General features: G+C 32.7%; 1 protein-coding gene across 1 annotated transcript; it reads left to right on the forward strand.

The window, feature by feature from the left end:
• Window positions 1-9,249: 9,249 nt before the first annotated feature.
• Window positions 9,250-11,516, forward strand: LOC131605297 (glucan endo-1,3-beta-glucosidase-like). Its single transcript, XM_058877671.1, has 4 exons — window positions 9,250-9,328; window positions 9,836-9,967; window positions 10,048-10,080; window positions 10,618-11,516. Exons 1-4 carry the CDS (start codon window positions 9,250-9,252, stop codon window positions 11,475-11,477), a joined length of 1,104 nt encoding a protein of 367 aa, XP_058733654.1. The 3' UTR covers window positions 11,478-11,516.
• Window positions 11,517-24,201: the final 12,685 nt, after the last annotated feature.

Genomic DNA, 24,201 nt, shown 5'->3' on the forward strand with positions numbered 1-24,201 from the left:
AAGTTCCTTCAAAAATTCTTGTTTTTGGTTGGAGATTTATTCTCAATCGTTTGGCTACGAGGGATAATTTGGTGAAAAGGAGAATTTTATCGGAAGGTGTGGACTCTTTATGCTCTTTTTGTGGGGTGGTGGAGGAGAGTAAGTCTCATCTTTTTTCCTCTTGTGATCCTATTATCCGAATTTGGAGAAGGGTGTATATGTGGATTGAAATATCCGATGTTTTGTCTATCGAAGAGTTTGGGGATTTCTTCTACAATTGTGAAAAAGTTTCCTGTTTAAAGAAGAGAAGTTTGGTGGGGATAATTTGGCTAGCCACGGTTTGGTCAATTTGGTCTAAGCGCAATGCGGTGATTTTCAAGGAGGAGTCGTTCAGCTTTACCGAGTGTATGTCGGAAATAGTTCTTTTTTCTTGGAGGTGGACTTCGATTTATCATAAGCCGGTTAATCTTTGTAACTTTTACTTTTGGAATATTCGACCTCTTGATTGTTTTGAGAGGTAGGAGCTTTCCGCTTTGTTTTGGGTAGGAGCATCCCTTTTGCTCCATTAATTCCAATTTGCTTATTTAAAAAAAAAAAAAAATCACAGTAAACCCAAAGTGTATGATATACTAAACATAATTCATCAAAACTATTCATTAAAAATAGAACACAAATCATCTTGAACAAAACAAATGTCAAACACATCAAAACTTTTAATCTATAAAAAAATACAGCAAATGATCCCATATCAATATTCCTTGTTGACAAAAATACTGGTCAAAACCATCTTCGACTCCAAGGAAGCTTTAAGCAATTTGATACCCTATTAGAAAAATCAAATTAAACAGTAGTTAGAATTTTATAATTAAAGTTTAGATAAAAAATTGTGAAACACAAGATATTAAGTGATTAGGTAAACTTACCTCATTCATTCCCAACTCAACAATCATCTCTCTAATCTCTTTAATATTAAACTTGTTAACAACTTCAATCATTGAAGTAAAAGTAAAAGGTTGAATAACTAAATCATCCATAACCATGAAAGTTACTTTCTCTTTCACAAATCCATTATTAATTGAAATATTCTCTTCAGAGCCATAGCCTTCTTCCTTGTCAAAATACACACCATCGTCACAATCTTCATTGTAATTGGCTTGATCTTCACCGTTTTCACCATCTTCGTAATCATAGCCTTCTTCCTCATCGAAATAGACACCGTCGTCACAATCTTCATTGTGATAGGTTTGTTCTTCATAGTCATATTCATCATCCTTTTCACCATCTTCGTAGCCATATCCTTCTTCTTCGTCGTAATAGACACCATCATCACCATCTTCGTTGGACTGTTCTCCATAGTCATATTCATCACCGTTTTCACCATCTTCGTAACCATAGGCTTCTTCCTCGTCATAATAGATGTCATTGTCACCATCTTCATTGTAATAGGCCTGTTCTTCAGAATCATATTCATCACCGTTTTCACCATCTTCGTAGCCATATCCTTCTTCCTCGTCATAGTAGACACCATCGTTACCATCTTCATTGTCTTTAGCCTGTTCCTTGTGATAATAATAGTAATAGTCATCACCATCTTCGTAGTAATAGTCGTGAACCTCACTCTCCTCTTCTTCATTATCATTGTTCTTTTCTTTGTCAGAGTCTTTATCTTCTTCATCATCCTCGTTTGACTTGTCCTCAGGAAGAAAGTCAGATAGCCCGGATGAATAAGACGAAGGCATGTCATCCTCATCATTTGTAGGAAGAAGATTACAGAAATCATATGAAGAGATAGATGCAATTGGATTTAATAGAAAACTTTTAGATTGTTTAGAATGCATGTAAACCTCATTGAGCTCTTGAGCACTTTGATGCACATTTTCAATACTACCGGCCATGCCGTTGTTGCCTAGAAGCTTTATTACACTACCTATAGGCAAACATAGGATATAGAAAAGAAAATCTACAACTTGTTTTGAAGCAACAGCAAAGATCACTTTCTCTGTTTTTGTGTCAATGAGAAGTCTCATTCTCAACTTGGAGGTGGTAGAAGCCATTATGAGTTCTCTTGACATAGGTTTAGGTTTAGTTTATATATATATAAGAGGTTAGAACTTAGAACCGCGTAATGATAGAAAAAGTTGTTTTTTTTGTTAAATCAAATCAAACTCATAAAACAGTTTTTTTTAACTATCATTTATTTTCGGACTAAATCTAACTAAATCAATCAAATAAACCTAAATAAATTAGATGTCATTTTATTAAAAAAAAAAATCTAGATTATAAAAAATTATATATGAATGAATAAATCCAATCTCTATCGTATTGGATAAATATGTTATACCATGAAAATTTTATATATTTTATTATTACTTTTAATTCCTGTAATTTGAACAAATATTTAACTATAATATCTTTTAGTGATTATATATATTTTTATCCTAACTCTTGTGATACTTTTATGTTATATGTATTGTTTCTGGAATATTTATTTAGATTTTTTAGGGTGCAGTTACCGTGCATAGATAAATATCTATGCAACATGCATAGATTATTATGGACTCTTTGATCAAATTCTAGACATCAATTGTTATTAATCAATACTCAATATTCACCACTCAATACTCAATACTCACCACTCAATACTCAATACTGTATTAAAAATATGATCCAATGACTTATGTAGGCTTATGCATGGTGCATAAGTAAATCCTTATGCATATTAGTCAAAGCCGATTTTTTACTATATATTTCTTAAATTTTATAAAATATCAATCCTATTAAATCAACTAAAATCAAATTTTTTCATCTATTTAGTTTTAATTGATATATATATATATATATATATATATATATATATATATATATATATATATATATATATATATATATATTGCTAACATAAATCAAACCAAATCAAATTACTTATTTTTTATTTATTCGAATCCATTTTATAAAATTAAAAATAAATAAAATCTAATCTCTATGGAATTGGATATATATGTTATATAATTTAAATCTACCATGAGGTGCAAGGGATATCATAGGTAAGGTTGTAGATTCAAACATTTCACTAGTTTATCTTTAAAAAGTATATTATTATAAAAAAAATTATGGCTTAAATGCACTTTTGATCCCCTAATTTGAGTTTTTTTAAGTTTTAGTCCTCCCATTTTAAAAGTCAACTTTTTTGCCCCTAAACTTTACCTCACTCGAGATTTTGTTGGTCCCCTTTCAATTTTGCTTACGAGGCATGGATGATTAGGATAAAAAATTATTTTTAATTAGGTGGAAATAATTATTAATTAATATGCTCTTTTTAAAGAATTAATATTTTATATTCTTAATTGAGTTTTTTTAATTTAATTAAATAAAAATTAGAACTTATTATTTTGGGCCTAAGTAAATTTCACTGAAGCACCAGCTCACGCCCAATTGGTAATCTGCTATGTAGTAAAAGTCTTATAAAAACCTACAATATTAGCTAAACTATCGATGTGGGACAAAGAAAAAGTTTTAGATACTGCATCAACATCACATGAGCCAAAGTTCCTACCTTTTGAATTAGAATACCAACATTAAGGTTGTCTATGGTATGTCTATACTAAATATATACATTTAACTTAAGTAATGATACTTACTTGTGATCAAAAGAAGAACTCATTGTCCACATTAAGAATTTTTAATTGGGATCAAGAAAAGAACAATCTATACTAGGTGGTGGTGAATTGGGTGAGACTATATGATCACCTTGATTCCTTTCCAAATGAATTGATGGCTCCACAAGTGTTGTAAATTTCATATCAGTCTCTTCCAATTAATGCATCTGGAGAATGACAGCATACTGAAAGTTGAAGGTTGTTTAAAAATGAACTGACAATTGAAGCTTGTTTAGAAATGTACTCAGAATTGAAACTTGTTTAGAAGTAAAGAGTTGAAAATGAGAGTTGAGAGTTTAAGCTTATTTACAAAAAATTCAAGGAGATAAAAAACAACTCCAAGTTGGATCAAACTAAGAAAATTTCTTTAGCCACCTCCCTATGGAGGTCACCCCCAGCGAAAATCTCAAAATACCCCTGCTTCGGAAATGAACTTCCGAAGCGCTTTTTTTTAAAAAAAAAAATTCATAATTCGGAAGTTCATCTCCGAAAACACCTCATGGGGGGTGTCTTCGGAGATGAACTTCCGAAAACACCTCATGGGTGAATTCGGAAGTTTATTTCCGAATTATGCAGAAACTGTGTGTTTTTTTTTATGTTTTTTCTTAAACAGTCTCGCATTTTAATTAAACGCAAACGCCAAATAAAATTAGCAACAGATAAACTGAAAATACTAATACGATAAATAAAATCCAAATAATATATACAAGCCGAACCAAATAGTAATAGTGTGCGCAATATACAATCCGAAAACAAAAAAAAATAAACCCGACCACTACTGGGTGTGCCTAACCCTCTCACCCTGAGCCCTCCTCTGCCGCCTGTACCCCGCCGCACGGCCCGCATCAGTGACGATCGCCTCCATCACGGCGACTGCGTCTGGACCGCCCTGAAGAACGACACCCCGATCTAAGGCGTCCCGCCCAAGCATCTCTATCCGCTGGCAGATCGGCAGGAGATCAATGGCGTGGTCATCCTCGGCCTGCTGGTTCTCCAGGATCTCCTCATGTGCTGGCCTAGGAGCGTCGGGAACGTCGGGTCTCAGTAGAGGATGGGACACCCGGTAGAACCATGTGACGTACCCCTCCTCACTGTGCCAGTCCTGTGTGACCCGAGTGAAACGGTACTCTTGCGGTACCACATGCTGCTGCCACTCCGCCCATATGGCAGTGAGCTGCACTCGGGTCACTGTGTCGGGAGCAGCCTCAAACGGTGACCTGGGTATCCGCTGCACGAATCCAAACTGACGCATGCACCGCTCTGGGAGATACCGGACCATGATGTCGGTCCCGCATGCCAACCAGCCTGAATATAGAGCAATGCCGTTAAAGGGGACAATCTGAGCGTAGCCGACGAACGGCCTCCAGGTGACGTCGTCGTGCATCGTGCGGTCCAAGTACAGACGGTATGGTCCCACCGCATCGTTCCCCCTCTGGAGAGCGTATCTGGTGGCCCTGGGCATGGCGTCCACGTACACAGGATCGATGTGAAAGCCGTGGATGCGGGAGAAGTAGGAGATGATCCAGCTCTGAAACAGAAACACGATAATGTATTAAAAATAAATACGAAACATAAATAAATAAATAAATACGATAATGTATTAAAATAAAACGTACCGTAATCAGTGTGCAGGATCCGACCAACTGCCTCGTCCTCCAGTTGGAGGCCTCATTCAGCTTCTGGTAGAGGTATGCCAGAGTAGCTGCCCCCCAGTTCCACTGGTGAACGGTATCCAGGTCCATGAAGTAGCGGAGGTAGGTCACATCGACGTACCTGGCACTCTTGTCCACAAAGCATGCAACGCCTACCACATGCATGTACCAGCACCGGAGAGCGCAGCCGCGGTGATACTCTGTGAACAGCTCGTTACCCGCGCCCTCAGCCTCGGCAGCCGCGTCCAGATGATGCTCAAAATAAGTGCTCAGTGTGGTGAACCGGACATGAGGCCCAGAAGTCGTGGCGCACTCATAGTGAGCAACCTCGTGCTCCATGCCCAAGTAGAGCATCATCCACTCAATGGCCTCCACCCTCTGGATCTTGGAGTGGGTCAACAGCGGCCCCCTAATCGGCAAGTGGAGAAGACACTGCACGTCGTGCAAGGTGATCGTCATCTCCCTAACCGGCAAGTGGAAAGAGGACGTCTCCTTGTGCCAGCGCTCCACAAATGCCCCCTGCATGCCGGTGCTGATCGTGGTGTACCCCGTCATGCAGAGCCCGCTGAGCCCTGAACCTCGCACATGGTCGTTAAACCACTCAGCTGCTGGTTTAAACAGACCGAAAATCTTGCGGGCGTGGTTAACCATTTTCAGCGGCTCTCTCTCCTGTTACAAAAAAAACAAATAAGCGACATATATTAAATAAGCGGACATATATTAAATAAGCGACAAATAAACGGTTAGATTATAAAAAATGGTGACAAATAAACGGTTAAATTAAAAAAATACCTCTCCCTCCCAGATCCGCCGAGCGACGTGATCGTGGTAGTGAATCAGCACGGAAGTGTCAAAGGGCCCTCCCGGATAGCCATCCTCCTGCTCATCCTCCTCCCCGGCTGGAGGGTCAACATCCGGTACACCCTCCGGCTCGTAGTATGGCACTGGCACCTCCTCCTCCTCCTCGTCCTCCTCTCGCTGGCGGGAAGAAGATACCCGAGCCAGCCGACTCCTAGATCCTGAAGCAGATGTACCCTCTCCCACGTCCACGGGAACTCGCACACGGCGTCCCCGGCCCTGCCCCCGTCTCTGGGTCGACGCCTGCTGCGCCGCCGCCCGCTCGCTTCTAGCCGACGCAGTTTGAGACTCTCTCCCCTGTCTGATGCGTGCTGGTTGGTTGCCTGACATGTTCCTGTAAACAATTGAAATCGATTAATATGCGAGACAAAAGAAGAAACAAAAATAATTGAAATTCTGATACAGTTCGGAAGTTCATTTCCGAAAACTGGGATGGAGGTGTTTTCGGAAATGAACTTCCGAAACACCCCTGCGATGGAGTTTTCTGCAACTCCCATGGCAGACCCCAAAACCAAACATCAAACCTATGTCATCACATTCTAAACATCCTAAATATCAGTATAAACCTAACCTAATACATTTTTTGCTATTTGTAAACACCCTAATATACATTTTAATCATAGATCTTAAAATCAAAATGCTTACCGATTGAATGGATTTGAGGACTTTTGAATGTAATAGAGCAAGTAGTTGGAGCCTTTGAGGTAGCTTGGAACTGGTTTGCACAAAAATCTCTTGGGGTGTGAGTTTGGAAGAAGATTAGGGTAAATGATTAGGGGGAGGGGGCTGTTTTGCTTAATCTGCAAAACGCGCAGTATTTCGGAAATGAACTTCCGAAATGGTGTTTTCGGAAGTGCATTTCCGAAATAAGTCAATTTTTTTAAAAAAAAAGGCGCTTTCGGAGATGCATCTCCGAAAACACCTTTTTCCACCATTTCGGAAGTTCATTTCTGAAGTCAGGGGTATTCTGGGTTTTTCACCAGAGGTGAGCTAGAAGGTTGGGAGGTGGCCAAAGAAATTTCCTCAAACTAATGAGGAAGATTTGGGTATAAGACCATTGTCAAAAAAGCAAAAAAAAAAAAAAATCAGCCATTTTTATTAGAGATTGAGGATTAACATCAATTAACAAAATGTTTAATCATTTAGCTTTCCTAAAGACAATTTCGTACGCCAAACAAGTTGGAAACTAATCAGAGTATCAAAAGAGATTGAGGAAGATGATGGTACAACAATGTTCAAGATGATGGTGCAAAAAGGAAAAGAAATTGAGAAAGATGATAGTGCAGGCTTCAAGATTGAGGAAACAGTCCCACATTGCCTGGGTTGAAGTAATTTTAAATGTTTATATAGCACACATTAGGTAAAACCACTATCTATTTGTGCGATTTAATGATTGATCTACTTAAATGGGTCTAAACCTATAGGAGACAAGTGATTTTTTAAAATTTGTCTTAAATAATTTCTTAAAATATTTCTAAATAAATTTCAATTAAAATAAATAAATAAATATAAAAACAATTATTTATTAAGTAAAAAAGATTAATTAATAAATTATCCCCGTTATGATTGACACGTGTAATTTTTTATCCAAATTAAAAATAAATTATCCTAAGTCATCATTTCCACCTAATTAAAAATAAATTTTTTATCCTAGTCATCCATGCCACGTAAGCAAAATTGGAGGGGGACTAACAAAATCTCAAGTGAGGTCAAGTTTAGGGGCAAAAAAGTTGGCTTTTTAAATAGGGGGACTAAAACTTTAAAAAACTCAAATTAGGGGACCAAAAGTGCAATTAAGCCAAAAATTATAAATTATATTATTATTTAATAATTTATAAAATATTTAATTATAATATCTTTTAGTGATTATATAGTGTTATAAATATCTACCATATAAAAAAAATCTATACATATGAAAATCACCATTCTATCCATCTCTATTATTTTTATACCTATTAAATTTGTTGGTTTTTGAGTCTTTGTACACTGAATTGACATATTATACTATTAAACAACTCTTTCCATTACTACTATATCACATAATACCCTTAATTTTTTCTCAATCTTTCTCTCTCTTCCTATTCACTTTCTCACTTCTCTCTCTCTCTCTCTCTCTCTCTCTCTCTCTCTCTCTCTCTCTCTCTCTCTCCCAAGCGTGCTTACAGAAGGTCCTATTCTTATTCCTCTCCCTCAACCTTCTCCCTCATCTTCTTTTTCCTCTTTCTCAACCTTCATTTTGTAACAACATCATCACCATCATTTTCTCCCTCTTTTGGTATATTCGTAATACACCGAAACAACAATGCTGTGTGAATCGGTTTACGGCGTACGAATAAGTTGGATTGTGATTTAAGGATTTCATCTATTTTTTTTTTATTTCTTCTGATTTAGTGTTTTTTTGTTTCAAGTTTGGTTGTCTTGGCTCACTCGAAAGGGGGAAAATGTTGGAAAACTGAATCGGATTGAAATTTCTATGGTGAAAAAAATGACTTTCTATTTGTGGCTTTAGCGTTGTATGAAAAGGGTAGACAGAGAAGGAGATTGTTTATGTATGGTTTTAATTTTTTCCCTTTTAATTTATATAGCTGAAATTGATAAACCCTAATCCCTATTTTTTTATTTCAATGACAGAGATAGAGTTGTTGAGGCCAAAGATGAATTGGAGAGCAAAAACAATGTGCAAGAATATTTATGTACAAAATGTGGAAAAAGGTTTCAGAATTAATTGTATTTATGTAGAAATTAGGATTCTGAAGTGGTTCGACAACGGGTTAGTAATGAAGCGTGGTTAGTAATGCAGCTATTTAATTGCATTGACCATATCCATATGTTATTATGTTTGATATTTCTATTGATCTTCTAGGTTATAATAGATTCTTCAACAGGTTCATTAGCAGAGTTTGGTTGTGAATGTGGAAACTTACCAGCTTTATAATTGTAATTTGTTATAAACTTACCTTCTTGTAATTTTACCTAATATCTTTTGACAGCCCAAGCAACTCGGAGCATCATAAACGCACACGCATCAACGGAAACAAGGGGAGAATGTCGTTGATGATTAATTAGAGATTTTTATATGCAGGACATTGATGATTAATCTGTTAATGTCGATAAAGAGAGCATGTCCTACGGGGTGGAGCATGTTGTTTGAAGTTGATACAGCTGGAGCAAGAGCTCAAACGTGTAAGACAGTTGGTGCGTGTTATAATGATCTATGCATAATCTATGGCCACACTGTTGCAATCACAGTGATCTATCTTAGCTGACTATAACTTTCGTGTTTCCACATACTGATTTAAGGCATATCTGAGTTTTCCCTCCACGTGTTTGATGAAAAGCATGAATGGCACAATGGTCGTCGTTGCTGCGTTCCATGGTCTGACTATTTCGCTTTATTTTAGAGGTTTGGTATTTTATGACATTGATTGTTCTCACTGGTCATTTGGATAATCCTATTATGATTTGAATTTTATTTTATTATGGTTATCGTTTGAAGTTGATACAGTTGGATTTTATTTTATTTCGATAATCCTACATACATAAAACGCGAACATGTTTAATTTACACTTTGAATATTATCATAACCGCGCTATAGCAATGCTGGTTTGCCTAGGGGTGTTAGTGTCGTATAAATACTATGTAACATTTTGTACTATATAGTTGATTGTTAAACAATGTAAGTTTTTGCAGGTTGTCGTAATTGTGAGTGTTGCTTTGGAGGTTCTGGACATCGACGTATGCAGGCAAAGCAGCATTTACATGGGAAAGAACTACTGGCTTTGTTGGCCAAAAATCAGCAGAATGGGCCAGCGATTAAGCACAGTAACCTCTGCCCGATGCTCATTGTATAATGATGGCTAAAATGATATTATTGCATACTAAAATATCTTATTCAATTATAGGATTCTATACAGCTGAGACTTTTGTTGCAGTAGGTAAGTAAGATGAAATGGACGATGATTGCAAAATGTTTGGTTTAGATATGATTTTGCGTCATTTCTCCATATTCATTGTGATTCCAAACATATTTCGTTCTTCATAGTTGTTATTGATTCTGTTTTAAGGTGATTTCGCCATATTCACCGGTACCATGGCTTATGGTTGTATACAAGTATTTGATTTCCTTAAAATTATTTTTCTCAAATATTAACCATATATTTGGCAATGATCGTGTCTACCGCAATTTATCATTTCAAAATTTTTGGATCTTAGCCTTCCTCATTATTCATCATGCAGAAAATTGAGTAGTAGACATTCTCCTGAAGTTGCTCGTGCCTGTATGCTCGCATCTATATCACTGCATTTTTTCATGACATTATGACGCATACTCCGTTGGAGTTGGAGTCTTGTGTTGGTGATTTGTTTTTGTTTTATGTTGATGCTTTTTTTATGTATGTTATGGATTCTATTTCTTGATTAACATATTATAGATATGTTTTTTTAATTTATATTTCTCTGGATCAATATAACAGTTCAAAAGTATCCAAACTATTGTCAAAAGATAACGGTGATGTTTGGGATTGTACTGCCGCAACTACAAGTGTATCGATGGCATTGCTTGAAGTTATCAAGAAGAATCGTTTTAGTAAGATCCTCAAGAACAATAGCAAAAGGTGCAATAGTTGTAGTTGGTCAACAAGCATGTCTGGTAATTATAAGGCTTACCATATTATTTTTTCACCCTGATTACAATGAGGCCCAATACGTTCTCACTGCTTTACAAAACATTCAAAAAGCAATTTCATCAGCCAATTTACAAGGCCAAATCAAGGTCTCAATAGCAATAGACATGACTTTGATCGGTAATTCCTATCCTCCCAAGGATGGTGTTTTTACTGACCAAGCAAAGTCATATATACAACCAATCATCAACTTCCTAGTGAGCAATGGATCACCACTTCTTGCAAATGTGTATCCGTACTTTGCTTATATCGGAAATGAACAAAACATTCATCTTGACTATGCTCTTTTTAACCAACAAGGAAACAATGACGCTGGTTACCAAAATCTCTTTGATGCGCAGTTAGATTCAGTATATGTTGCACTTGGGCAAGTTGGAGGATCCAGTTTGCAGATAGTTGTGTCTGAGAGTGGATGGCCGTCTGCTGGTGGAGATGGAGCCACAACTGTCGACAATGCTTCTACATATTATAAAAATTTGATTAATCACGTAAAGAGTGGGAATGGGACTCCGTTGAAGCCTGGTACAGCTATTGAGACTTACTTGTTTGCCATGTTTGATGAAAATCTGAAGAATGGTGCATCAACTGAGCAACATTTTGGTCTCTTTAACCCTGACAAATCACCTAAGTATCAAATAAGTTTCAATTAATTAAACAAATAATTCAAAGAAATACGTAATGTGTTGAATAAATTATGCCAGTGTGTGTGCACATGATATTATGTTTGCATGTTCCTATTTATATAATGATTTAAATAAATGAAAGATCATATATTGTTTAATCCCCTCTTTGTATTTTGGTTTGTGTTACATTTAACTTTGGAAAACATCAAAATTGATTTTGTCTAATATCATTTGCGGACTAGTGACAGCCCCTCCCTTTTAGCTTCTATGATTGGAAAGTACCTCTGCTACGAGTTAACTTGGATCATGGAGAGCAGGGTTTTAAAAAACGATAACAGTCGCGTCGCGGTTGCGTAAAGATTTTTGCAATTTCAGTCGGTATAGGTGTGATTGCGGTCGTCGCGGTATGAGCTAACCATAATTTGTTCTTTAATTTAAAAAACGGTGATAACGTATCGGTATCGGCACTTCCAAAACCGTTTTGTCGCGGCTATTTTTGCGGTTGCGGACCGTTTTTTAAAACCCTGATGGAGAGTTATTTACTTGGTGATAACAGTGAGTTAATTATCATTTTATTACTAAATATTCATTTAGTTTTTAGATTATTATCTATTAATTATTTTTAAAATCAATTTCCTAAGTGAAAAAAATAAATATTAAATATAATTCACATTGACTCGAATAATTGTAATCCGTAAAAGGCCGGCCTTGAACAAACTAAATTGTAGCCTGTTTAATTTCCAGACTTTTTAGCCCAGCCCACTAAAGACCCGAGCTCAACACGGACAACCCGTTTTGTTAGCTTTAAGGTCATGGTTAGAATTCTAACCGTGGTGAAAAGTTGCGCCTACCTTTTATATTTATTTTTAAGCCACTTTTTATCACAGTTAGAATTATAACTATGGTGAAAAATTGCGTCTGATTATGGGTTCAAATTTTAGTACCAATAGTTTTGACTTTTTATTTATTTATTTTAAGCAACTTTTTATCTACCGTGAAAAAAAATATTATTTCATTCATTAACAAGTTTCGGAACTCCATCATTTACTCTCTAAATTGAACAAGGCAAGGAAAACATGAATTTGAGTTAGCAATGTTAATTCTTATTGTTGTCGTTGCTATAAAGAGCGCTTCTAATGTCATATACGAAATGCATTTTATCTTGGCAAAAGAATCGAGGTAACAACGGGCAGAATGAAAATGAATGACTTAACACCTTGATTTTAAAAACTCTTAAGGTAAAAGTTTATCATGGCATGATTTCGAACCCCAGTTTCTACACTTTTATTATTTACAAAAATTAGCGTCTTTTTTATCTCGTTTATCATAAAAACCGAGAGGTCATTAGTTTTTTTTTAAATATAACTCGTTATAGTGTTTACAGAGAATATTATATTAATTTTCCATGAAGATCGTCTGTTGGATCTTTTATTCCTTTATATTCTGGGCATGATCAAATACTCGGAACCTCTTTTCTCAAAAAAAAAAAACAAAAGAGTTTGTTAAAGGATATATATTATGTACAGATCTTGCATGAATTTGTTTCTGGTAGAAAAATGGGTAAGATAATTAATATCAATAATCAAAAATATTTTCGGTATAAATAAAAGTTTAATAGAACAAACCTTGAACCTAGTTGATTTTATGCTCTTGCAATCCACCGAAGAGAACTTTTCAAAGTTTCCTTATGTTTCAATCGTTTCATTTAGATTTTCAATCTCGTAAGAGAACTTATATAATGGACGTCCATTAGGTTTCACGCAGATCACTAAGGGTTGATTCTTGAGCATTGATAACCTTTATATGGACAACAAAGATTTGTTTAAGGCCGTTGAATGAAAATAGTGAAAGAAACACTTAACTATCATCTCAGTTTTCAGTAAAACCGAGGGGTTAGAGTAGAATAAATTTTTCTTCCAAAAAAGATTACATTGTTTACTCAGAATATTAAAAATACATTGTATGAAACAAATCTTCGCAAAATATCAAATTATTTACTCATAATATTAAAATTATAGCATGAGCAGGTCGCACACAATATTTATTAAATAGAATGTATTTTCAATATTCTAGGTAAGCAATGTAACCATTTTTTGAGAAAAAATATTATTTTCTAACCCCTCGGTTTTAAACCAAAACCGAAGGGTTAGAGTATTTTTTTTAAAATGGTTATATTATTTAACCAGAATATCAAAAATATATTGTATGCAACAAATCTTTGCAGAATATCAAGATTGTTTATCTAGAATATGAAAAGTGCAGCATGTCCAGGTCCCATACAAGGTGATAGAAATTCGTCTTGAATGTCAGACTTGCCTTCACCAAGATTGTTGATGCATGCTTGGAATGCATCTAACTTCTAATCAAGTGTGTGCATCCTAAAAAGGAAAATATTTTTCAGCACTTACAATCCACCAGTAAATATTTTTAGGAATAAATAATAGTTGTTCAAAATCTTAAACAACAACGACAACAACATAAAGATAATTGTTTGAGATGGATTGCAAAAGATGAAAAATATTTTGTTCAAGCTAGAAGAACATTTTTTTTTTCAGTTTTGCAATTCATCCTAAAAAATGATGTATTCGAAAGTGGGGCGACTACAAATAAGATAGTATTAGGGTAAAATCTGTTCAGCGAGTCTTTTATAGTAAAATATGATCATTTTATCCCTCAGTTTATCAAATAATATGATCGGGATGTATAACTCATTTACTTTATAGTTGTTAACAAATAAAAACATAAAGTGCATTAGTTGGATTCGAAGCATATATATATATATATATATATATATATATATATATATATATATATATATATATATATATATATATATATATATATATATATATTTCTCATGACGAAGCTTTCACGTAATCCAAAGAAACCAAATATATATATATATATATATATATATATATATATATATATATATATATATATATATATATATATATATATATATATATATATATATATATATATATATATATATATATATATATATATATATATATATATATATATATATATATATATGGCGCACCTTAGAATAAAAATTTGGTTTTTTTTATTACGTGAAAGCTTCGTCATGAAAAGCGTTATTTGTTGTAGTATGTATTAGGTAAAATGTTTAATGTTATTTTTTAGATATAATGTTTACAAATTTTATTGATTTTGTTTTTCTAGTTGTTGATTTTATTGTTGTTGTTCAGATTCAAGAGTTAGTAATTGTGTTTGTTGTTGTTGTGATTTAATGTTTAATAATTTTATTGAGTGATGGAAAGTAGCGCACTTACTATCACTATGGTTCATCATCCATGGTGGAATACTTCGCCCAACCGTGATAATATATACTTTTTGTAGTAGTGTCGAAATCTTTTCATCTAAACCATTTTATGTTTCTTAGACGTTCATGCATGATTGTTATCTTAAGTACAACTTTTAAAAGACAAAATTTAAAATTTTAAGGGAGTCAAATGATTTACCCTTTACATCAATCGATTAATGTGCTCTCTGTTTGAAAAACTGATTTTTGTAAATTATGGTGATTTGAAACCATTGCAATTTTACAGTTATTGGAAACAACACACTGACACATAAATTGTGGTTGTTTGAAACAACCATAATTGATATGTTTCTTAAAACATCACCATGGTTCGTAAACAGTGGCAGTTTGAAACCACCGTAATTTGTAAGGTTTTTGTGAAACAGCATACTATTTTGAATAACATGAACTATTGTGATTCCAAAGCATTGCCAATGATAATAAAACTTTTCCAAAACATAGCATGAAATCAATAGGCATAATGAGATGTAATTAAGTTAAAATACATCAGTTTATTAATTACCTTTTTCATACATCATTTTTCATATAATTCAAGCAAGTTTTTTCAAGTGTTCATATATCCATTAAAATGAAACTTTGTACATGACTTTCATGTCATTGAAAAAGAGTTTTATTATATTATTTTGAGCACTTAAGTATATGTATGATTGTATTGTGATCAAGAAAAAGAAAAGATCAAATTGATTATCGTGGAATTCAAACCAAGTTAACTATTACTCAAAATTCTATACAAGATTGTGTTGGTTTTTCACCATTGTGCTTTGGTGTGATCATCACAAGCTGTTGGTGATTGTTGTAAAAGGTTATTTGATTCTAGGATATTTAAAGTCAACCATAGTTTTGGTGTTTGTTGTAAAAGAAAGTGGTATTGATGTCTTGTGTTGGTTTATGTTAGAAGATCGTAAGAGATTTTTGTGTGAGGATATGAAAAGATCTAAAATAGTGGAAATCTTTCACGGGATATGGAGGGACTAGACGTACCACTAGTTCATAAGGAGAACTAGTATAATCACTAAGTTGCTTTTACATTTCTTCACTTTTATTTTTATGCACTGTCATTCATTAGTTTATCACTTTATTCTGGAAACCCCAATTTTGTAAAACCTAATTTATCCCCCCTCTCTCTTAGGTTTCACTCTATACTTACATTTGTGCATGAGAATATGGAAACAAAGAGGTCTAGAAGGGGGAAGGTTGAATAAACCTATTCTTACACCCACACATAATATACATCTAGATATATATTACATATAGTGTAATTTGGTACTGATACACATAAGTGCCTATCGGAAACATTTAGGACCTATGATTAGTTTCGCCTTACATTGAAGCCCATTCACCTTACAGTTTTCACAAAATAGGGGTTTCCATTCATATTCCACTGGTTGTTTGAGCCTTTTCTCCTCAACATCTTTAATGTTCACAAAGTCTGGTAGCTTTTGAGTGATGTCTATCTCGACTAGAATTCGAGCATATGATACAGGCAACTTATTAGTATTACATTCATCAGTAAAGAGAGGCATTCTAAGAGCACTGTCAATTTTACCTAAACTTTTGGCTCCTCATAGATGTAACGACAATTTTAGAAGCTTTTCCCAAATAGGCACTTTTCTCATCATATCATGTTTCAGAGAGAAATCAGGTCTCCATATATGCAGAAACATCGTCATGTTATATTGTACATGGACCTTTCTTCAACGCAATATCACTATCTTGGAAAGATTTGAACCGCTAGTTGAAGCATCCATCACTGTTGTAGTACAAATCAGGGAGCTCAATGAATGTCCAGAATTTCACCATATATTGCTTCACTGCATTCATAGTGAGATCACCCCTAACACATACATAATCAAAATAGATTCCCAATATTTCATTTTGGTTAACACATTTTCATATGAATTTCTATTTCTATTTCCCCGTCCACCACAGCTGGTGCTGAAAATTCGCTTGTTATGCCATTGGAAGGGATCTGATTGCCACCGATATTGTCGAACTATAACTTTTCCAATTCCCCTTGCCTGGGTTCTTTAATTTGATGCTTACATTTATCATCTATCTCATTCAAATCCTTCAATATATGTGTTTGATTAGATGATTCCGATGAATCCTCTTTCCTCTTATTCGACTCTTCACCCCTAATTTCATTATTCACGCTTTCTAAAATGATATCATCTTCCGTAGTTCACCTCCAGTTGTCCGTCCCTGAGCACTTCACTTCTCGCATCGTGCTATTTCGAGAATTTATAAACACATAAACACATACTTAACCTTCCATATTAGAATTTATAATTGACAAAAAATAGTTATATTGCAATGTTAAAGAGTGCATATATTACACTTCCAAAATACAAAACACATCAAAAGAACTGTCGTCGGCTAAATCTATTGTTGGTTCCAATTTTGACTTTTCCTTTTCGATGGTGTTCAATCTTCTGAATTCGTGCATCCTATCAACAAAAAGATCTGGCCACGTCTCGGCATCTCCATTCTGGCGACGTATGTGGTATGGGGCATCCCGGTTTCAAGTAAACTTGCACAAAGCGATTCGATTTTGCAAGCCATCTAATACACATGATGCAATCATTTGGATTTATAGTAGGTGCAGAGTGGGAAAAAGGTTTCCAAAAACCCGTATCACATCAAGTCAATGCACACCATATCATATGCGCATGCAATAAGATGTCCTATTTCCGGGAATCTCATCCATTTTAACACTGGTGTGTAAGTCACCCTTGCTATTAGCCAACCAATTTTTTAAACTAGCATGTGCCGACTCAACTCTTTTGGTGGTTGTATTCCCAAGGTGTCAGACAATATCAGTTCACGCACAGACAAACTTCTCCTTCACCTTATCAAGAATGGTGCTTTCAACATATTTCACTAAATTTGGATACTTTTCACATACTTTCCCAAATTAAATGACGGAATCGGCGTATAATTCTTTTGTCGAAGAATTTATAATACAAATCCATGCATCCATTATTTGTTCAACAATCACACCGGGCTTCACTGATTTTCCACCTTCGGCTTCTTCTTGTTTCGTCCCTACGGCGGGTTTAACCTTACTTCTCACATTATATGTTATGTGATATCAGCAAAGTAATGCATTGGAAGAAGGAAATACCTTTGCCACCGCATTCATCAACGCAGTATCGCGGTCCGTAACAATTGCCTTAGACATCTCAACTTGTTTCTTCAAAAGTGGCTGACACACATCTAATGCCCATGTAAAATTATCCTCTTTTTCGCACTCCCAAAAAGCAAAACCAACCGCGCATGTCTTCTCGGTGGATGTAACGCTGACCATCTCAAATAACATAATTCTATACTTGTTGGTCTTGTAGGAAGAATAGAGAATAAGCACTATTGAAACGTGTTGAAAAACTTTATCGAATCAGGATGAGTCCAAAAAATATCTCATGTTGTAACTCCAATGTCGCAAGTTCTGTACCGTGACACGTATTTGTAATCATCCAACAAGTTCAACAGTTGTTTCATCTCACTTCTATCTCTCCTAATCGCCTTATTATTGTGGTATCAAATGTTATACACTTGACTTATATTTGATACGTTGTCGGGTTCCTTCCGTTTTAATGTGGTAAGTATATTTTTCGATTGGACAAGATTCAAGGATATGTCACTAATACATGTCTTCTCTTCCAGTTTGAGACGGCATACACTAGGATGACCTTGTAACTTTGAGCATAAATCATGCTTATGCAAATCACAAATAACACTGAATTTCCACTTCTTGCTAGCCAACATATAACCACGGATTTTAAATGGACACTTGTATTTGCTAGTATTCATGTCGTCTCTTTTAAACTTCCTTAGAGGAGTATGGTATTTCCCGCTTCTTTCGCACAATATTGTTACGAAAGCGTTCCTTTTTTCCGATCCATTATTCGATCTTCCTATTACCACACCAAAACCAAGGTTAGTTGCAGTCCTACCAAAACATGTGAACATCCAAGGTTAAGTACATCTACGGAATATTCTGGCACCAAACTGTTCCGTAGATGTACCTACGAAAAAATTCCTGAACTGAATTAATTTGAATTTTTCCAACGTTCACTGATTTAAAATGCTTCCGTAGATGCACCTCTAAAAAAAATCAAATTTTATCAAAAAAAATATATATATATGACCTGATTGGAATTTCACCATGTGCCTAAAAGGGATGCATCCAAATCCCTAACTTCCCATTGAGAATCTCAATTCACCCCAAACCCATAACAATGGGTACAGAAACAAAATCAATCGATTACATTACAGAACCATTGATTCAAGAACCACAAACCAACAATTAAAACAGTGAATTTTTATCTGAACCAATTCCTGAATCATTTTTTCTAATTCGAATCGCTTATTATTTTTTTGTTGTGTTTGAAGGTTGATGATGCTCCGTCGCCGTTTCACCAGTGAAATCTAGAAACAAAGGTAACAACCATTCATATAATTCCGCAGCAGATTTACTGTCTGTTTTAAATTTTCTTTTAATTTGAATTGATTTTTTAAATTTGCTAAACTACTCAAAATATGTGATGTTATATAGTTGTTGAATGGTATAACTCATACTATGAAATTTGAAAGTTTTCTCTTTTAATTGATTTGGTGTTCTGATGTTTGTTTTTTATTGGATTTTTTTTATTGCGGTGGTAGATCTGTGGCAACGACAACAGATTTCTAGCGATGAGTGTGGTGGATGTCGAATTCGAAATGGTTGTTGTGTTTTACCGGCGATCCGACGATGACCGTGCTCTGAATGAAATGTTTTACTGCTTCATGGTTAATGGTTTGTTAGATTTAATATTTTTTTGACAAAGTTTTGATTTTTCCTCAAAATTTTATCTGGGCTGTGTTCAATTTTTCATTCTCATAGCTTATTCTCATTCACATTGCAAAATCTGCAGTTGGGTATTGATGCATATTCATTGCTTCATAAAGGAGGTGAGTAAAAATATGTTTTTTATCCAGTTTTGAAATTCACTCATTCATTGTATTGATTTTTTTATTTGTTTTTGTTTTGGTTTTAGCTTATTTATGCCTTATGGAACTTTGTTTTGATTCTGAAAGTGAAAAGAATTGCGTTACATTGAATACTTTATGCATAGAGTGAATCTACTTCGGTACTATAAAGTAACATCGATTGTTGTTTTTGATGGTGGTAATGTTCCTTGCAAATCAGCAACTGAGAAAGAGAGGAACAAGTATTTGTTTTATTTCAGTTTTTTTAAATTTTTCATTTCAAGTTTTAGGATTTGAATCAATTTTTTTGATGTTTGTGTGAATTTGGTTGTTTTAGGAAAAGGAATGGTTATCATGATTTGGCAATGGCTAAGCTCAAAGAAGGGAATGTTAATGCTGCTTCAGAGCTATTTCAGGTTAGTAGCATTTTCAATTTTAAAATTACATACTAAGGACACCAAAAACACGACACCGACACATCATGTTTCTCGAAAATGAAGAAAGTTTGTTCTTTAGACACATTCGATTTATCTCTTCTTTTTTTAATGTTATTGTTTGTTTTTTTTTCTTTTACTGTTGCGTTGTGGTTTATTTTCCATCAATAGGTGCCGCGATTTTGTTTGATAATCCTCACACCCAACGTGTGACCAAACTCTTAGGTGGAAGTCCTTCAAAAGATGGTGCAAGGTTGATAGTCTTATAGGATTTAATCATCTTTTCAAGTTTCGATTATTGTGAATTAAATGGTTTGGATTGAATTTTTTTTGTGTTGAATGGAATGGTTTGAATGGAATTGAATTATTTTTATCAGTATAGCTTTATCAGTGTTGATGTTTTGTCTTATTAGTATATTAGTTAAAGTTTCATACATTGATCGCAGAACAACTAGATAAGTTTTTACTAAACTTTTCTTTGTGTATGTTTCAGGAGTAACTCTTCTTTATGGTAATTGTAACTCAAGTAGAAGCAGTGGAAGTGTTTCAAGACTAACTCTTCTTTATGGTAATTGTAACTCAAGTAGAAGCAGTGGAAGAAACAGAAATCATTTTTCTTTTTGTGGCCTTTTGGCTCTTTTATCTTTAGAAATGCATATATTGTTTGTTAAATTTAATATTAATCTGTAACTCAAGTAAAAGCACAGAAAACATTTTCCTTTTTGTGGCCTTTTGGCTCTTTTATCTTTAGAAGTACCTATATTGTTTGGTAAATTTAATATTAATTAGAGTTTTTAATATAATTTATGCTAATTTATGACTGAAGAGTACACTCAAATCTTATACTTTATGAATATTGATTAAAAAATTAATTTAAATGTAATTTATGTTATTTAATGACATAATAGTATAAATAAATCCTCAACTTTAGATTTTTAATACTATTAATTTATTCTTAAAATATAAAATTTTTAATAAACTAATTATATTTTAAAATATCAATAAATAACATAAATATAATAAATTTATTGATACTTACTTTTTTAAATTATGTAAAAAAAAATAAGTGATGCATTTAAAATAATATTTATTTTAAAATAATAGTTTTATTTGTAAAAAATACTAAAATTAATAATTTATTTATTATAAAGTTAAGTAACTTTTTATTTTTAACATGCATCACATAACTCTTATTGTCTATATGTAATTAAGTATTAAATAGAATAAGCCAAATAAATATAAACAATTCAATTTTTCTATTTGAAGTTTTTAATTAAATTTCAAAAATTAGTGTTACGTTACAATTATGTTAACAAATAATGCTCTTTAGGTTAGTTTCTACACTATATATTAGTCGTACAAATAACTAAATCAATGATTGTAAAAATATACCATTAATTGCAATAACATCTATATTTTGTATAACTAATGCAAATAAATTAAAATATACCGTCATAATGTATATTAATGAAAATTTATATATATATATATATATATATATATATATATATATATATATATATATATATATGTGTGTGTGTGTGTGTGTGTGTGTGTGTCAGTCATCAATTTAAATACGATAATATTTTATGTGACTTATAAATTAATAAAAAAAATTACGATATTATGGGTGAAAACATTTTACTGATACTGTGAAAAAACAAAAAACAGAAAAATATACATGTCATTAGTTGAATCAATTACTTCAACAATATATCCTTTTATTTAAAAATATAAATATAGAATAATTTTTTTTAAATAATTTTAAATAATTCAATAAATCTTAATCAAATATATTAGTTTCCAGTTTTAATATAGCCTATAATTTTATTTTAATTTTATATGAGATTATGACTTGGTTTAAATCAAGAAGAAAGATATTTTCACAATGGAAGGACAATGAAATATTAAATATGAGAATCGCATAACAAATAATTATATATTTATGAACGGGAACAAGATAGTTTATTACTATACATAAAATAGTGTACAGAGTTTTCAGTCTATAAGTTGATAGTAAAATCGCATATTTTTTGGGTACAAAATAAGCATATAATCTAAATGAATGAAATGAACTTCAATATAAATACTAATTGAATGAAACATAAGTAATGTATGAATAAATAGTATCAAAATTGTATGATATTTTTTATTAATCATACAATTTTTTTGTCATTTATAAAATTTAAAATTTTAACAGGAACAACCTCATCAATGATTAATACATATTTATCTATATATAAATAAAATAATTGAAATATTAAAATTTAAGCTAAATACAAAAAAAAAAATATAGGCTAATCATTGAATTTTATGTATACAACTACAATAATAATTGAATAAATATCTGTGTGAAAAAATAAGAGTGATCCAAATACGAGAATCTTACTTTCTTTCTTTTTGTAAATGGAAACAAATTTTTTATTGATTCAAATATTATCTCTTTTAAAAATAATAAACTATTTTGATTATGAATAATTAATATATTATTTAATTTTTCTTTATTTCATCATAATGCCTTATTTTTTCAAATTTGTAAATAATTCACGAGAACTTAACATACCATACCAGTACCCATGCGAATACACTGGTATTGATATAGTACGCGGATATAATACTAATATTAAGCTATTGATTTAAATATTAATTAATAACTAGAACAAGTTTACTATTGATTTAAATATTATTATAAACAATTCCAAAACAAAAATTATCACTTGTGCGAACACACGAGTACTGATATGGTACGCGCATATGGTAATGATATTAACGTTTAATTAAATATTGAATAATAATGCGAATAAGTTTACTATTGATTTAAAAAAATTATAAATAATTCCAAAACAAAAATATTTATATATAGGAATAATTATACTGTTGATTCATGTAACATCCATATTTCTCTAAGCATGAGAATAAGTAATAAGATCTAACGGCTACTAAGTGGCAAGATGTCATTAAGTATATGGACATATTAAGAGTTGTTAAGGGAGAATTAGTAGGAATGAATATTAACGGGAACACGGAGTTACTGATCAAACTAATAAATATTAACAGGAACATGAAGTTACTAATCAAAATATTGAATATTAACAAGAACAAATTTGGAATATTAACGGGAATACAAAGTTACTGATCAAATGAATATTAGCGGGAACATGAACTTACTGATCAAAATATTGAATATTAAGGAGAACATGAAGTTATTGAATAAAATATTGAATATTAACGATAATCTGAATTAGTGATCAAAATATTGAATATTAACGGGAACATAAAGTTACTTATCGAAATATTGATTATTAACGGGAAAATGATGTTTATTGATCAAAATATTCAACATTAACGGGAACATGAAGTTACTGATCAAAATATTGTATATTAACCAGAACATGAAGATATTGATCAAACTATTGAATATTAACGGGAACATGGAGTTATTAATTAAAATATTCAATATTAACGGAAACATGAAGTTATTAATTAAAATATTCAATATTAATGGGAACCAATATTAGTAAGTTAAAAGTAAATGTGAATAAGTTTATTGCATTGGACAATCGACATTGTGTTGTCTGTTCTTTATGCAGGTCACATTTTGTTCTACTATTGGTAAAACATTAATAATTTAAGTCGAAAAATTGATCTTTCCAATTTTTATTGCATACTAATAAAACAACATATAAACTTTATTTTTCTTAATTACTTTTTATTTTCAATATTCAATTTTTTAATATTAGTATTTTTATAACTTTTTCAATTTTAACCCAAATTTAATCTTTTACTGATACATTTTACTGATAAATTTTTTGAATATTAACGGGAATAAATTTGAAATATTAACGGGAACACGAAATTATTGATCAAAATAATTAATATTAACGGGAACACGGACTTACTGATTAAAATAATGAATATTAACGGGAACATGAAGTTACTGATCAAAATATTAAATATTAACGGGAACAAATTTGGAATATTAACGGGAATACGGAGTTAC

The sequence above is a fragment of the Vicia villosa genome, linkage group LG5 (assembly GCF_029867415.1).
Source record: "Vicia villosa cultivar HV-30 ecotype Madison, WI linkage group LG5, Vvil1.0, whole genome shotgun sequence".
NCBI classification, from domain to species: domain Eukaryota; kingdom Viridiplantae; phylum Streptophyta; class Magnoliopsida; order Fabales; family Fabaceae; genus Vicia; species Vicia villosa.

Excerpts from the sequence above, each read along its gene's own strand:
- LOC131605297 (XM_058877671.1), top strand. The coding sequence starts at position 9,250 with ATGTCGATAAAGAGAGCATGTCCTACGGGGTGGAGCATGTTGTTTGAA. Across the intron at positions 9,968-10,047 it reads TGGGCCAGCGATTAAGCACA|GATTCTATACAGCTGAGACT; the intron begins GTAACCTCTGCC and ends ATTCAATTATAG. Across the intron at positions 10,081-10,617 it reads TGAGACTTTTGTTGCAGTAG|TTCAAAAGTATCCAAACTAT; the intron begins GTAAGTAAGATG and ends TCAATATAACAG.